At 39.5% G+C, this 17,312-nt stretch overlaps 1 protein-coding gene across 1 annotated transcript; it reads left to right on the forward strand.

The window, feature by feature from the left end:
* Positions 1-2,590: 2,590 nt before the first annotated feature.
* LOC134632452 (muscarinic acetylcholine receptor M2-like) lies at positions 2,591-10,892 on the forward strand. Its single transcript, XM_063481176.1, has 4 exons — positions 2,591-2,790; positions 7,190-7,412; positions 7,629-8,492; positions 9,896-10,892. Exons 2-4 carry the CDS (start codon positions 7,221-7,223, stop codon positions 10,217-10,219), a joined length of 1,380 nt encoding a protein of 459 aa, XP_063337246.1. The 5' UTR covers positions 2,591-2,790; positions 7,190-7,220; the 3' UTR covers positions 10,220-10,892.
* Positions 10,893-17,312: the final 6,420 nt, after the last annotated feature.

The following is a 17,312-nucleotide window of genomic DNA, read 5'->3' on the forward strand; positions in this document are numbered from 1 at the left end:
AGTGTTAGGGGAAAAGATCAATACATCCCTATTGTCTCCATGCATATTTTAATAAAGTGACACAACTGCTCCATGAGTTGACATCACAATAAATTCACCTCACTGGAACGATGCACTGTGCATAAACCTCAGTGAACTGAAGTGGAAAGAAGAGTGGGCCAAAATTCCTCCACTGTGATTGGAGAGGCTAAAAAAGTCATCCAGAAAACCACTAATTCAAGTCATTAGTGCTTAAGGCAGTTCTACCATGTACTTGGGTGTGCTTAGTTTTTCACAGGACTGAACGTTAGATCCTCTTAGTTAAAAACACATGAACACGTAGCTAAAGTTAGCCCAGTTCTAGTCCAAGATGCCTCAACAGAACAATGTTCCAAGCATATGTAAATATGCCAAGTTTTTACAAACACATTCACATCAACCACTCCATATCAGTATAGAGCATTATTTTTTTCCCTGTTGAGATCTGGTGTGTTCGTTTACGTTTTTGAGCAGTGTGTTTACTGCACATGTGTGAAAGTGTTGTCTTCTTATGTATTGTTCTCCAAGTCCAGCTTTTCAATAAATGTCTATCAGCTGTTTTCAATTACATGTAGTTTCTAATCATTGGCTGATATTATCAAGTTAGCATTTGATGATAGCTCAAATTTTTTTCAATGTAAATTACATTAAATGCCACCTTTTTCACTCACTGTGTTTATACACTGCTCTGCTTTTGATTATTAGTTATTTTTAACTTCTGTCTCTCTTCCACAACATCTCTTTGTCCTGTCTACCTCACCTAACCCCAAACGGTCGCAGCAGATGGCTGTCCTCCCTAAGCCTGGTTCTGCTGGAGATTTCTTCCTGTTAAAAGGGAGTTTTTCCTTCCTACAGCCCCTAAAGCACTTGCTCATATAGGGGGTCAAATGATCCTCTGTTTTCACTGTATTGTTCCAGGGCTTTTACTTACAAAATTAAAGTGCCTTGAGGCAACTGTTCTTGTGATGCTATATAAATAAAATTGAATTGAATGTTTGAGTCTTCATCAGTTTTTTCAAATCAGAAAAATCAATGCACTGTTTAAAAATATGCAGCTATAGTTACATATAATAATTTCCTGTAAGTATCATTATTATAATGTCTCTGCTTGTATTCGGGTCATACTGAAAAAATAACATTTTTTAAAATAAAGATTAAATATTGTCAATATTAATGACAAAAAAGTTACTAAATTTTTTTGTTAAAATTAATTTAAAAAAATGGATAAATGTTTATATTTCATGCTTTTACTTGTGTCTTTTTCTAACTATCCATATGAGCCAAACATTTATCAGACAGCTCTAAAGGCTTTGTTTCACCATTTTTTTTCCATCTTAACTATAATTTATTCATTCAGAGTGAAGATATCCCTAGTATGGTCACCTCAGCCACACAACTCCATGAAAACCAAAGTCTCACCTACCTGCTGTTCAAACCTTCTGTTTCTCAGTGGCAGCCAATTAGAAACAAGCTAGCTTAAAGGGAATGAGATGGGAACTCAAATGACTTGTTTCAGACAGCTGATGACCTGAGGTGCACTAAACTCCACTGTACAAGCAAGAAGGATTATTTTGATCTGTAACTTATGCATAGCTGCTCTAGTTGAGGCCAAGGATAAAATTATGATGCTGAAAATTAGCATTAGCCTACACATCCTCTTTAAGATCTGCTTTTTGTGGAAATTTGTTATTGCTGTAAAAGATGAAAGATGAAATGATCCATACCTACCACCGTATATATATATATTTTAATATTTAAAATTACTCAAGATAATAAGACATGCCAGAGTTTCTTGGAAACCGGAGAAATTGGCTTATAGGAGACAGGAAACAAACACACCCAACTGCAGACAGACAGACAGACAGACAATGATATTGATTTGTGTTCTTGACAAATGAAGAAATAGTAGAGGTGGCGCTTATGTCCTTACCAATGCAGTTTTCAAAGATATAACTGTAAAAATAACAACAAACAAACAAACAAAAATACATCTGTGATGATACTCAGAATTTCAAATGTTCTGTGGTTGTGCTCGAAGTCTGGATGGGACAACCACAATAAATCATCTGATATTTTCTCATAGCAATTATGTTACATGCAGGACTCTGGTTTATTTGATAGCACGGTCCTTGTTTCATTTACTGTATTGTTTTGTGGAGAGGGACCATTATCCTCAGTGGTAATTCCATCAAAGTAAGGTCATCTACCAACTGGGGCAGTCTGCGTCACCAGTTTGGTTAAAAGGTCAAAACAACAGTCTGAAAGGTTAGCGTCCTGCAGCAACAGAGTAACAGAGCGAACCTCTCTCTTTGTCCTCTTTTTTTAATAGTGCTTTACCATTTTATCTCATCCCAGATCCATTCATACTTCTCTCCACTTGATTGCCTACAGCTCTGGAGAATATGATGTGTTTGTGCCACAGAGGCAAGTGCTCTCCATGGTCCTGAAACAAACATCTCTCTTTCTCTCTCCGTCCGTCTCCATCTCCTGCTTACTGAAACTTGCAACCCTAGCTTGAGGGATTCAGCACCACAGTCACTAATAGCTCCCACAAACCCCTCCCTACTCTATCCGTCTATATTTCTAACACACAAACAAACTCTCTCTGTGTGTCTCTCACACAGACACACACACACTGGTTCTTGTCAGAGGAGGAGCGTCATGAATGTCAGGTTACTTTCTGCTTTGCTCTCCGCTCCAGTGTGTCGGGAGTAGAGAGAGTAACATGGACGACTTCAAAACAGCTCACCTGTGTCGTTCTCTGCAGATAAGGTAAGATAAGATTTTTCTGCAGATTTCTACCAAACTGCTGCAGGTAAGAACACTCTTTTAGAAAAATTATGCAAACTTGGAAAAACTTCCACGGAACAGATTTAATGTCTACTCGCTGAGGCAGCGGTAGAGTCAATAGATGGGAAATGTTTTCCTAAATTTTTATTCCCACGGGAACTTTACTGGGATGTTAAAAAATTTTTATAACCACTTTGATTCAAAGGAAACAAAGTCAGCTGAGGATATTCTTTAAAGGAACAGTCTCACATGAAATGTTAAAGCATTATAATGATACATCAATATATTGATTGACATTTTATCCACAGCTTGTTGTTCAGTTCAGTTTCCTGAGAAAGATTGGATTGAGAGCAAAGTAAACCTGGAGTCTATTGTTCCCCTGAGGCCTTTTAGGAGATGTTTAATCTTAATTTCTCTCCTGACACAAAAGGCTTCACTCAGCATCAGATCCAGACTCTGGATTCCCCGGTTTCCCCGCTCCCGAGGAATCCCCTTGTTACAAAAAAACCAAAACAAATTGTTTAAATGGGAAATTTCCTCTAACTCACCAACTTGAAACTTCTCAGTTTTATTTTTATAAACCTTCACTCTCTAGTTGCTGTGGTATTTTTGTGTTTTCTCCCACCAGTGCCACCAGGCTCACTCTGAGTGCTACACTGGGCATTCAGTGGTTTTCTCTTCTCTCAGTTGCACCGCTCTGTGAAGCCAAAGCTCAGGCTGATGTGAAATTTCCCACTTTTCACATTCAAGACACAGTTCTCTGAGATGAAAAAAACAAGTATGAATTAGTGCCATAACATAAGGAACATTTGCTGCGAAACGTGACGGTGAAAAAAAAAAACACTTTTTAAATTCATGAAATGTTGACCTTACAAATTAAACTAACTGAAACTGCTTGTGCTATACGTATTTATTTCATTTAAAATCCTGTTTAAACATTCAGTGTGGTGTTGCATTTTACAGTTAGACGAATGTTTGTCTTCTAAAGAACTGAACAATAAAACTATGGCACAGATCAATATAAAATGGAGCTACCACACTTTGATCCCTGTAGCCATTAAATCCCGTAAGCGCTGTGAAACATCTGCAGTTGCAGACGTGTTTCCATACCTGCTCTTGTCTCTGCAAACAAACCTGCTGTTTCCACTTCTCATCCGGCAGTAAGTCTGCAGCCGCCCGGTGTATCGTTCATGGTATCAAAGACTTTTTTAAACCGAGCTCGCCCAGCCAGAGGACTGTATCCTAGAACCATATTACCGGTGCAGCTGTTGCAGGCAGCATCTGCTGGATCTAATTACTATGTTTCTGTGCCTGTCAAAGAAATATGGTTTGCCTCTGTGACTCTTTCCAGTAGCCCTGCATACCAATTAGGGAGATCCAGTAATGTAGGTCTTATTAGTGTGAAGAGAGAAGAAGTGAGGATGGCCTTGAGAGGAGGCAACAATCTCCTTAGCGAACTCTACATCACGTTGGAAAATCTCTGCCTAAGCCCACTGAGCAACTTGATAATTAAGCTAATTTACTCGGTTAATCAGTAAAGTCACTAGAACAGCTACATAAAGTTAAACACATCTGACTGACACATAAGTGCTGCATTCAAGTACAACTGCAAGAGAATACCTAATGTCAAAACCTACCTACTTAAAATAATGCATCCAGTTATTTTAAGTATTGTGAACCTTTGTACAACCAGTTGCTTGGCATGTCGAGAGAGTTTCTTCTCCGAGAATCGTGTTATTGCTCTTCTACAGATACAGGACATTTGTTGTGGCTACGTGGTGCAGTGGTTGACACAACTGCTTTACAGCAACAGATCCCCAGTTTGACAGGGACGAGGCACAAAACCAGCCTCGGGGTGTTACAAGCTAGTGTGTCCTAATGCTGGTCCCAAACCCGGACAAAGGAGAGGGTCACATCAGGAAGGGCATGTGCCAAATCAAACATGTGAATTTATTATTCTTAGGAAATGAAGCAGTAACCAAAAATACCCTTTTATAGATAGAGATATCTTTATTGTTCATAGAATAAAGCTGACCTATTAAAATTTTTATGGGCTCCTTTATCATGGGGGCCCATAAAAAATGAGTATTGAGTCAGGGCAGGCTGCTTGCAGCTTCTTTTTAATATAAGCAGTCATTTCTTTTTTCACTTTCAAATATCACATTTCGTGCAGCTTTTTCTGTAAATATAAGAGACTTCATATTTTTCTTTAAAAACTCTTTAAAGAAAAAAAAACATGTGAACTGCTTTTAAAATGCAGTGTGCTGTTATGAATATAACTGACTTAACAACAAAGTAAGAACAGGCTCCCATCAGCATGTCCATAAAGCAAACTGTACTTTTATGATAATATTTATGTACCGTAGTACAAGTATTTTTACTTAAAAGGGCCACTGTCAGTTCATTGCTCTCAATTCATTAATGAGAAGTGATTGATGAATGATATGATCATAAATTTGACCTTGAGCCAAAGTCAATCCTTAACACTCAAATGTAACATCCTACCTTTTGTTGTCCTCCCTTTGATGCGCATCAATTTTATATTTTTCTGACTTTACAAATCATCACCATTAGGCTCTGAACTCTCTCTCTCACACACACACACACACACACACACACACGCTCTTTTTGTATCTGTGACCGAAAAGACCCGAAATGGGTCTTTAATGAGTAAGCAATGGAGTTTAAGATGCTGTAATAAAGTTTAATCTGGCTGTAAGAGCAGGAAGGAAACATCTTTCAGGTACAGTATGATGTTATCATGTGGCCTAATGGAGTCACTTACAGGGTTTTAGCAGTATGCACCAACCCTCGTGGTCTCAACTAAGTATCTTTTTATTGATTCTCTGATCAGAACAGACTAGTTAATCACGTTGTTTTGCTACTATTTTTGATGTTTCTTCATTTTTAATATAATAGTAACAGTAATGATGCTTAACAATTGAGATACATAATTGGTATGTTTTGCCTGCCCGGGGTCATTTTAAATACACGGCTCGGTAGTAATTTAAAAGAAGCGGTATCCCCATATGCATATCATCTGTTATTTACTGAATGCTTTTATCTAAATCACCTGACAGCACCACGAGCGCCTGAATCTCGAGCGTGGGTGGCCCCAGTGGAAATCTGTTTGTACGCTCACCCAAACAGGCTTTCATAACTCGCAGAACAAGCAGTTCCAGTGCCAAAGAAAAGACCCCCATCCTCCCTTTTTTCTCACTGCAGACACAAGTCTGCGGATAACACTTCTTTAGCCTCAGAGAATCTTTCCTGTCTTAACATAAAAACCGCAGCTTCTATTAAGACTTACTTGGACATCTGTCTGAAAGAGCCAAACACACAAGCTCATGTGGACACACACATGTTTGATGTTACCCAAATATGCCAGGCAGTCCCTTTTACATATCCAGGAGCAGAAAATGACGCCTGCAGCATGAAGCGACCAACTTGATATTTTTGAAATGACTCCCCTGCAAAGATTAGACACTCTCTCAGGGCATTTTTGAAAATTGTAAACTGTAGATGTCCTCGTTCAGCCTGCCAGGAAAGAGTGGATTGGTTAAGATTACTGGGAGCCAGACACACAAAGCTCAAAGCTGGAGATTCATGCACACTTGCATATGCATTCTTTTTGTGGCATTTGAAAGTTGTTTTGTGGGCACACAGACTATTTTTAGATCCTTTGAGATTTACATAGCTTAAACATACAAGAGAAAAAGAGGGAAAAATAAATATTAGCAATGGATAAAATGTAGCAAAGTTTAACCAACATGAAAGATTTGATATTGTTCCGTGGTGCTGCAGCGCTTTACAGCGATCTGTTACAGTGGTCTGTTATCTGGATTCTGGCTTCAAACCTGCTGACAGTGTGTGTTTTCTCAGTATGGTCCAGATTTTTCCTACAGCCCAAAGACAAGCATGTTTGACTCCAGTATGTACCCAGCTTGTTGCCCAGTGAGGGCTGGGAAAGACTGCAGCATATCCATTTTAAAGCGTTCTTAAAAAAATAAATTAACAAAATAATTCTACTGAAAATGTTCATTTTTCAGAATCAACATGTCAGCATCTCCATTAGCATCAAAGCCGTTTTAACATGTTATTCCTGTTTGTGAGATGTGGCTGTGACTTTGTAAACAAAGCTGCTGTGACCTTTATTTGCACACCTGTCCGTTCTTTTCACCGGGAGCAAGCTGTTAGCACAAAAACACCTGTGACTCATTTACATGCTGCAAGCTATGCACAATTTTGCATGATTTTGCATCTACACATAGAAAGATGCTGAATAATTTGAAACCCCCCCCCCCCCCCCCCCCCCAAAAAAAACAAAAAACAAAAACTATAGTACTAAAAACTTGTGTTTTATAATCTCTCTTCTTTTCAGGTTTTGCACATATGTGAACGAAGCTTGAAGCATGCAAAGGATGCTGGACAGCATGGAGGTTCTCAATTCATCCCACACTAGCAACATCAGTGTCAGCAATGGCACTGGCCTCTTCTCTCGAAGCCCGTACACGACTTTGGAGATAGCGCTCATCATTCTCGTTGCTGGATCTCTGAGTCTGATCACTGTCATCGGAAACATCCTGGTCATGCTCTCTATAAAGGTTTGGGGTTTTCCTGTTTTGATTCTTCATGATTAATGAGTGTGATTCAAACATCCATCTCTGGACACCTTGAACAGCACAGCCAGACTTACAGATAAGACTAGAACATGTGCAACCCAGCACAGAGTGGTAATTTAATAGAAACAAGAAAACACACATCACATTGCACAAAAAAGATTAGCATCTGACAGCCTCCTCTATGTTGTTCCTCTAAAGGTAAACAGGAACCTGCAGACCGTCAACAACTACTTCCTGTTCAGCCTGGCTTGCGCAGACCTGATTATTGGTGTCTGCTCCATGAACCTCTACACCGTCTACATTGTGATTGGGTTCTGGCCCCTAGGAGCAGTGGTGTGTGACCTATGGCTGGCTGTCGACTATGTTGTGAGCAACGCCTCAGTCATGAACTTGCTCATCATCAGTTTTGACCGTTACTTTTGTGTCACCAAACCGCTTAGCTACCCAGTGCGGCGCAGCACCAAAATAGCAGGGCTGATGATTGCAGCAGCATGGGTCTTGTCCTTCATCCTGTGGGCTCCTGCAATTTTGTTCTGGCAGTTCATAGTTGGGGGAAGGACTGTGAAACCCAATGAGTGCTATATCCAGTTCTTCTCCAACCCAGCGGTGACCTTCGGGACGGCTATCGCGGCTTTCTACCTACCTGTGGCCATCATGATCTACCTTTACTGGCGCATCTCCAAGGCCAGCCGCAGCCGCATGAGGAAAGACAGCAGGAAGACCTCAGGCACTAGTCTGGGAGAAGCTCCTTCTAACAGCCAGGAGGAAGGAGGTGAGAACGCCACTGCAACAAAAAAGGTTCAGGAGGAGGCTGCAGATGGCAAGGAGAAGGAAATGCTCCAGCAGAAACAGCAACAGAACGGAATCGGTCTGTGCAAGGAAGACCGAACCAACCAGGTGGACACAACATCAGATAGCATTCAGGCTTCGACATCCAAGGATGCTGAGATTCCACCTTCGTCACGGAAAAACTCAAATATTGGGAAAAATGAAGCCCAACCATCTTCTCGGAAAAACTCAGCAGCTGACACTCAAATGCTAGTCACGAAAACACTGTTTAAGGTAATCAAAAGATATTCATCCTTAATTGGCCAGATTTATTACAATTTAAAGCAGTCGTGGGTTTGGTCATGTCAATCAGTTTGTTGTTAATTAAAAGTTTTTTTTTATCACCATATTTAATAGCTCAGCAGAAGTTGTCTTTATTTTAGAAACATTATAAGTTTGGTGTCTGTAGTTTAAAGAATACATCTGGAACAGTTTATAATACATCTGGACCATAAATAAAATATCTAGAAGTTCACAATCTTTTTTTTTTTTTGGAATAAGCATTAGGACAAGAGAGTCCAGTGCTGAGTTGTAAGCTAATGCTAGCTAATGTATACAGGAAGAGGTGCTAAGGGTACATCAAACATAAATTAACAAAATTAAACAAAATAACTGAATTTAACTCAAATAAGCACAAAGTAGTTAGGTGGTGTAATTAACAGCACAACAGGACATATTATTAGTCAGATAATTTTAGTAAAAATGAATTACTAAACACCACAAACATAGTCGATATGTTCTGTCCGTTGATGTGACTTAGCAGATAGGTAGCAGCTAACCAAATACCACTCATCTCATTCAAGTAAACTGGTAACCATATAAATGAAGATGGTAACCATGGTGAAGAAAAAAAAGGAATCAAATGATATTAGATTTAATTTAAGTGATCTTTGTGCCTGATGGCAGCCTCACAGAGTAGCTAGCATGACTGCATTCATTCAGCTCTATGAAGCATTTTTGTGTGGTTGAAACTTCCATGTTGTTGTTTTGGGTCATTCTTACTTTTCTTTGATCTCAGTGTGAAATTGATACACTTTCAGATTTTCTTTAATTCTCCTTGACAGAGATTCAATACTGAAAGTATTTCTCGGATATTTTGGTCCATATTGCAATGATAGCATCACACACTTGTTTCAGACACTTAACATTTGTCAGCCGCACATCCATGATGATCCACCACATCCAGATGGTGCACTACTGGATTGAGTTTTGGTGAACTCATTATGTTCAAAAAATGAGTTTGAGATGATTTGAGCCTTAGGTTCCAGTTCTTAGCTGACAAGCGTGTGAGGTCTTCTGTGCTGTTGTTCATTCAGAGATGCTCTTCTGAATACTGTTGCAACAATTGGTTATTTTGTTTACTGATGACTTCCTGTCAGCTAGAAACAGTCTGGCCATTCTTCTCTGACCTCTGGCGTTAGCTGGATATTTTCTCTGTTTTGGACCATTCTCTGTAAACCCAAGAGATGGTGTTGTGGGAAAATCCCAGCAGTTTGCAAAATACTCAGAACAGCTCATTTGGTACCAACACAGGTGTGGAAGGTGATGTTGGACTTACACAGGAGTTACACACACACACACAAACACGCTAAAAAGAAACAATAGAACTCTTTTCTTCTTCTACTGTCATTTTTCAGGTAACAATGCGCGCTATGAGTGAAAACGCTGTGGCAAAGTGGAAAAAGAGGGGAATTTCTTCCAGGGAGAAAAAGGTCACACGCACCATCATGGCCATCCTGGTTGCGTTTGTCGTCACGTGGACGCCGTACAACGTGATGGTGCTTATCAACACATTCTGCTCCATCTGCATCCCCAACACGCTGTGGACCATTGGCTACTGGCTGTGCTACATCAACAGCACCATCAACCCGGCCTGCTACGCCCTCTGCAACGCCACCTTCAAGAACACCTTCAAGCAGCTGCTTCTGTGCCAGTACAAGAACATACGCACCGCACGATGAGCGGGGGGTGCAAATGCTTTACTGTGTTTGTGGTGGAGTCTGAATAATGTGACAAATCTTTTAAAGAATGATTTCGAAAGTTGGAAACATAGATACATAGATAAAGTGTGGTCTTGTTGTGCAATTACTTCATGTTGCTTTTCGGTGGTAGAATCCCCCCCAGCCCCCTTCTTCCACTGAAAATAAAACTGTGATTTAACTCATAATCATACTATAAAGTCAAACTTTCAAAGACTTAAATGGAACTAATTTCATTGAGCTTTACTGACTCTCTGAAAGATACTTTGGCATAACAGTCACTTGGAGTTTTATTTCTTTGTTTATTTCCTCTTTTTGCTACTTCTACACAAACTTGTGCAGTTTGTTGTTTAAAATGTGCTTGTTGTGATGGTTTTGTGAAGGTAGTTTAAAAAAGATGTGATTGAAAAGTATACTATTATGAGAGCATTAGAGCTGAGGTCTAAAAATGAAGCATGTCTTTATACTAAATCCACAGGAGAAAAGAGAATTAGCAGCTGTGAAGTGATGCGTGTCCTGTGTGTCGTGCTAAACTTACATTTCACATTAATGGAACCTGTAATCTGTGATGTTGTGAGACGTGTGCGACTATTAAACGTGCCTGTCTTCCCTCTTTCTCTCTGATTTGTGTAAATAAAAAGGATGACAGTTTGGAATCAGAGTTATTTGCCATAACCCGTGTGTCCTCTTTTTTTCCTTGATTTCTGCTAATATTAATTGTTTCCCATTGGCTATCATCCGATATGAAAAAAACTTAACCAAACCAACCAAATTACTGCCACAAGATTACAGGCTGTATACGAAAGAAAGAGGTAGCCATCACCCATGATGATGTCACCCATTTGTTTTTGTTTGTTTGTTTTGTTTTAGATGCTGTAGTCTTTAGGGATTAATTTGTTTTTAGAGCCAGACTCACTAGAAGAACTGTAGGTTTTGGGTCTGAACACCAGGCTTTTCCACCAAAAACAACACTCCAGTTGCAGGAGTCCTAGGCTACGTCTACACTAATCCAGATAAATTGGAAAACGACGTTTTGGTCTAATAACGCTCTGCGTGCACACTATCTTTTCCAGTTGTTTTCATCCACACTGAAAACGCTACGTTCCTATACTGTGCATGCATGAAAAGTAAGACGATTGAGCTGGGTCATTTCTGTCTACCATTTATTTACTTTCTGGTTCTTTGAAAAGTCACGGCAAAATGTCAAGGAAAAGTGCTGAGTTTTATCTGGAGCTATCTGTAGCATGTACAAACTGATATTAATCTTTAAAAGGGCTGTCAAAATTTAGAGAAAACAAAACAACTGCTGTACAATGCCGTCCGCCATCTTAGTTGAATTGATCACATGACTGCATCATATGACTAAAATGCGTCATCGTTTTCGAAAGCCTCCGTTTTCGCAGTTCACACTGCGACGCTAAAACGGTGTCTTCAAATTTATCCACTTTGGAGAGCGTTTTCAAAAAGGTCTGTTTTCCTTGACCAAAAACGACGTCTCAGTGTGGACGGAAGGCCAAAACGGAGAGAAAAAGATGCATTTTCAAACAAAAACATATTAGTGTGGACATGGCCTTTCACAGCAAGCTGAGGTTGCTTAAGTCACATACAGATAAGTGTTTGAAAGATTGTAATCCATTTTACCAGCCAAAAGCAATTTACTTCACATTTTTAACGAGAAGAGTTATTTGCTGTAAGCATTAGCACGTGTGCAGTCCTCTGTCCTGTTACAGACTATCACTCAATAAGTGCTCCCACAAAAGAGTTTAGACATAAAAATAAGATGTAAATAGACTTTCTACTTGAATAAAGACTATAATCCTACTTGGGTAGAAGCTTAGTAGGTTAATATTGTTCAAATTGTATAATCAAAATGATGACGATCATTTTGGCTACGAGCCCATGACTGACGGGTGCCCTAGAAAACAGCAGAAAAAACATTATTAACCTGTCTCCATAAAATAATGTTTGCCTCAAGGTCCTTAGAAACATGTTTGTTTCCTTGAATTACTTTTATTTTGGTTCTGGCAACAACGTGGCCTCCGACCGCCTCACCCCTCCTAATTCCCTGATTTGGTTTGGTCCAGATGCACGCGCTCCTAGCTGATGCCGAGCAACATCGGTAAAAGGGTGGTAAGAAGTTTGGGAGATTTGTTTTTATTCTACAGACTTATTTATTTTGCTATAATAATACATTATAATTATAACCTATCCTGTTTATATTTTGTACACTGCCTGGGACTGTTGCAGGTGGTGAGAGCGTTTTCAGTGATCCAAAACTGATTAAAACCTATTTGAGTTTCACAGGTTTCAGGACAGACATATTTTATTTGGCAATACTTTGTTTGAAAGTTGATATCCAAATGAGTATTTAAGTTATATTTGACAATACTCAGTATTATAAATAAAAAGGTTTAAACAGTACACCATTTTATAGATGAGAATTTAAATGTATTTCCATCTGTATTTAGTGTACAATTAAAAAAGATTACAAATTTGATAGCATTATCATTCAAAATAGAGAAAGATCCAGGCGCTTCGTCTCCGATCATGGCACTGCAAACATGTCCTGAACATCATCTTAAAGTCTTCTCTCTCAGAGGGTTTTTCTGTCTTAGCTGATGGGAAAACACCTCCCAACACCTGCAGAGCTGTTACACCCTCTAGTGGATAAAAAAACATGTACCTGGAGGCTAAAAGGTAGAAACCTGAAAAGACTAACTCTGTCCAGTTCACTGGATACTGCACAGAAGAACCTTTTATTCTGTTTGTAGGGACCTTCCTACTGCGATCTATTTAACCAGACATAACAAAACTATTGTACAGACTAAACTTAAAGGACCTTTTTTAAACAAAGGTTAGTAAAATCTGTCTTCAAACACCAGTCAGGTGCCCCTGTATGAACATTAAGACTTGTCTTTCTTGCTATATTTATTCGTCTGGTTCACAGTGGCCAATATGTATTAGCTCGCCGTACACTGGCTATCATCCAAAGTTTCTGCTGTTTTGCTGCAAAGTTTTTTCTTTCTGTAAATGCAGTTCATCAGGGGAACACTAAGTGTGATTGATAACTGTTTCAAACCCCTTATATATACAAACATCAGCCTATCTGAGAAACCCAGGCACTTCTGCCCATACCTACATACAAAATCCCACCTCGTGTCTTTCAGCCTAGCATTGGAGCAGGTGATCAGGAACCGCGGGGCCTCTGTTGATGCTGGTGGCATTTAATGTAAACATGACATCATGCCTGGTTGTTTATAATGTAACCCTCTGTTCGAGTTACACATGTGCCTTAATGGGATTTGAGTCAGTGTTATCAAAGGCAACACAAAAACAAGACATGCAAGTCCAGATGACTCAGCTCTTGAATGCAAGGGCTTCCTTGTGTCCTTTTAGCATGAAAGACTGTATGACGGCACAAACTGACATCTACTTATTGATGGAGGTGAGTTACATTCCTGCATTTCCAGGTTACGTTTGCCTCGTGTCGAGCAGCAGTGCTCATATCTCTGTTTACACTGTACACACTGCATCCAAGATCAATTATCTGCTTTACATTTAGTCAAAGTAACCAAGAACTGCTACTGTTTAGAGTAAATACACTCTATGGAGGAGGAAATATCAGATGTATGTGGGTAGGGGATGACACACTGGAGAAAGAAGCTAATTCAACACATTACTATCAGAGGAAACATGGAAAAGAACCAGGACCTGGGACTAGCTGATAGGTATCTGAAACCACAAGAGGAGTACAGAGCTGAACTTAATGGGGAGGATATGGAGAGTGCTAATGGTGGAACAAGGGAAAGCAAAGGCAGTCCGAACCTGCTGCAGATGCTAAAAGCGACAGAGAGGAGGAGGGCGCAGCAAAGTCGGGACAGAGACAGGTTAGAGGTATCCGAGGTTGTGGCGAAAGAACCAGTTACTGAAGCGCTGAAGACTACCATGGTGAGCAGAGACAGCGCTTTCACTATCTCTATAAAAGTGCCAGGCCCACATAACATCACACATGCACCTGTGACTCTACTCCACGGGGAGCGTGAATGTGCATCTACTCAAGATGTTAATGATTTTTAGTCGCCATGAATGTTTGACCAGTACGCTCACGCAAATACTGCACTTGCTTTCCCTTTCTGAAAATGTAAAACGAGAGAGCTAACAAACTGACTCGTGTCATGTCTGATGAATGCAGCATTAAAAGCAGGACCTCTGAATAAATGTTTGTGAAAGAAAGATAAAACATCTTAATGTTTATGGGAACTACTCGTGGGAAGTGTAGGCAAATAAAAATGGCAGATTTTGTTCAATTACTTAGTACATTTGGACCTTCCCTGCTCTGACATATCCAAATGTCTCTTTTAAAAAGCATATATCTATATATATATATATATATATATATATATATATATATATATATATATATATATATATATATATACATATATTATTGTTGTGTCGCCACAAAATTGGGCGCCTATCAGAGATACACCTATGTACAATCAGAAATGGGCAATATATCCTGTTCTTGCTGCCAATCAAGCTCCAAAAATATTGAATCCCAAAGTTCCTATCATGGCCTCAGTTTTGTTTTAGGTCCTGTGACTTTACAGAGCTGCCCTGTAGCCACAGAAAACAATAAACAACTGTTTCTGCAGGCTCTTGTCTTTTCCGTCACGGTTTAAATCAGTCAAATGCCAAATGACTTCAGTAACACTGCAGAGCTGCTTGGTCATTCTGTGGACAGAAAACAATGAATTCATGCTCTATTGTCACATGGCCTCTCATGCTTACCTCTGTAACCCTTTTGTTAAGAATAATGTTCTTTCCTCTTGACCAGTTCTTCTGTCGTTTTTCTTTATGTTGCAATAACTGTCATTACGTTGCAAAACTGTCACCTCCCTGCTGTCCGTTTATTTTAAACTATTTTCATCTGTGGCCTCAAAAAGCACTCAACTGAGATTTTCTTTCCTTACATCTCGCTCTTCATCTTTGTAGTTCCTGCTGTCTGTAATTTCTCAGAATCACACACAGAAAGCCTCACAGAGGTCACATTTCTCACTTCCACCTTCTTTTGTCACCTGTTTGGTGAGGGAGTGGCATCAAGCGTCACTTGAACAGCATCGGCTTGCAGCTCTGCAGGGTTCCTGAGAGTCACTGTGAGAGTCACTGTGCCAGCATGAAGAAAGCGTATAATCTAGTGAATATATCTAAGGCCAAGAATGAGGAGGCGGTGCAGTCCATCCGTATCAAGGTATCACAGCTTTTCTTTCTTTTACAGAGGGCAGCGAGTCGAGGACTTGATGTGTAATTACAAGCTTCAAGCTTTTTTAAAATTAGAGGGTTTAAGCAACATTACATTGGTTATGTTGGTCTTTGTCGATTGCACTGGCATAGAGGAAATGTGTGTTTGGACACAAAGAGAGAGATATTTTACACATTAAGATGTAATGCTGAGATTTATTTGAAGAGTGTCTGTGCAGTAGCTGGTTTGAATTTGAATGTCCACCTGTCCCTCATTAAGTTAACCTTCACACTGCTCCAAGTCAAAGGTTAATAGCTTCTGTGTTAATGATTGGTGGCTTGTGTAAGTGGCAGCTATTTTTGGAAGGCGGTATTTAAGTGATTTTACGAAACACAAGGTTTTCTTATAACCGTGTGTTGAAAAAAGCCGCCAGACTTTAACATACAGCTTTATTTATATTTATTGGTGACTTTTTAATATAATTTATTTTTGTTTGTACCTGGTATTACTACACCCCATGTATGAAAGCCCTGGGCCACTTACAGGAACTGCTTGGTCAGTTTTTATGGTGATGTTAATGCCTGGAGAGGTTTGAACTCTGCAGTTGTTGACACACTATGCGCCTCAGCAGACCGGTGATCCTGCTCTGTGACTGTCACGGTCTGTGGGATTTGCTGTGGACTTCTGTTATCTGTGTTGTGTCTTAAATTCTAGTTTCCTTTATGCCTTTTACTGCTAGGCTGCTTTTTGATTCCTGTTAGTTTCATGTTTATTTCAGCATGTCATATTTTAGGTCAAGGTTAGGAGTTGTGGAGTTTAGTTACTTGTGTTTTAGACCATTCAGCTCTGATTATGCTTTAATCCCAGTCTGTTATAGAGTTTACTTCCATCTCATCCTCATGTGTCTTTTCTTGTAAAGTTTGTTCAAGTTTCTTATCGATGTTCACTGCCTGTTTTATTCTGCTAGTTAATTGTCTCCTATGTCTTGTCTTTAATTTTACTTTGCCCCCTGTGATTGAGTTGATTGTGTCTGGCTTTCTCCCAGTCACGTATGTGAGTAAATATATATATATATAGATAGATAGATAGATAGATAGATAGATAGATAGATAGATAGATAGATAGAGAGAGAGAGAGAGAGAGAGAGAGAGAGAGAGTTCTATCATTCTTTAGTTAAGTGTCTGTTATGATTAAGGCAGAAGGACCCAAATGCTGGAATCTCAAGGCAAACTTCAAGAAACAACAAAACCTTTATTTAGGTGAAGGATAAAAATCCAAAGAATTCATAGCAAAGTTCAAAATCTTCCTGAGCTCCAGAGGCACAATTTAAGACAAGTTGAACAGACTGAAGGCCTCGTTATACCCTGCAGTGCCTGGCAAACAGCACCATATAATAATGTTGTCATCAAACTGATATGTGCTGTCATAATCCGCCCTTACTGCCCATTGTCCACCACAGCTGTGTTGAAGACACAAGTGCACAGTTGTGTTAGTTTTTACTGTGAATTTAATGATATATCAGTGCATATACACATTCACTTATACTGAGGGAGCTATTGCAACAGCACAATGGCGTGGTGGTTTGCACTGTTGCCTCAAAGCAAGGTCCTGGGACAGGGGCTTTCCATGTGGCATTAACATGTTCTCCTTGTGTAACTCTCTCTGAGTACTCCAGCTTCTCCCATACTCCAAGACATGTAGTGCCTTGCAGTCAGTGTTGGGCAAGTTACTTTGAAAAAGTAATTAATTATAGTTACTAGTTACTTCTTCAAAAAAGTAACTGAGTTAGTAACTGAGTTACAATATTCTAAAAGTAATGAATTACTTGAAAAG

Source organism: Pelmatolapia mariae, linkage group LG7 (genome assembly GCF_036321145.2).
Source record: "Pelmatolapia mariae isolate MD_Pm_ZW linkage group LG7, Pm_UMD_F_2, whole genome shotgun sequence".
In the NCBI taxonomy this organism is placed as follows: Eukaryota; Metazoa; Chordata; class Actinopteri; order Cichliformes; family Cichlidae; genus Pelmatolapia; species Pelmatolapia mariae.

Coding starts and splice junctions, on each gene's coding strand:
- LOC134632452 (XM_063481176.1), top strand. CDS start 7,221: ATGCAAAGGATGCTGGACAGCATGGAGGTTCTCAATTCATCCCACACT. Junction 7,413..7,628: donor TGGTCATGCTCTCTATAAAG/GTTTGGGGTTTT, acceptor GTTCCTCTAAAG/GTAAACAGGAACCTGCAGAC. Junction 8,493..9,895: donor TCACGAAAACACTGTTTAAG/GTAATCAAAAGA, acceptor GTCATTTTTCAG/GTAACAATGCGCGCTATGAG.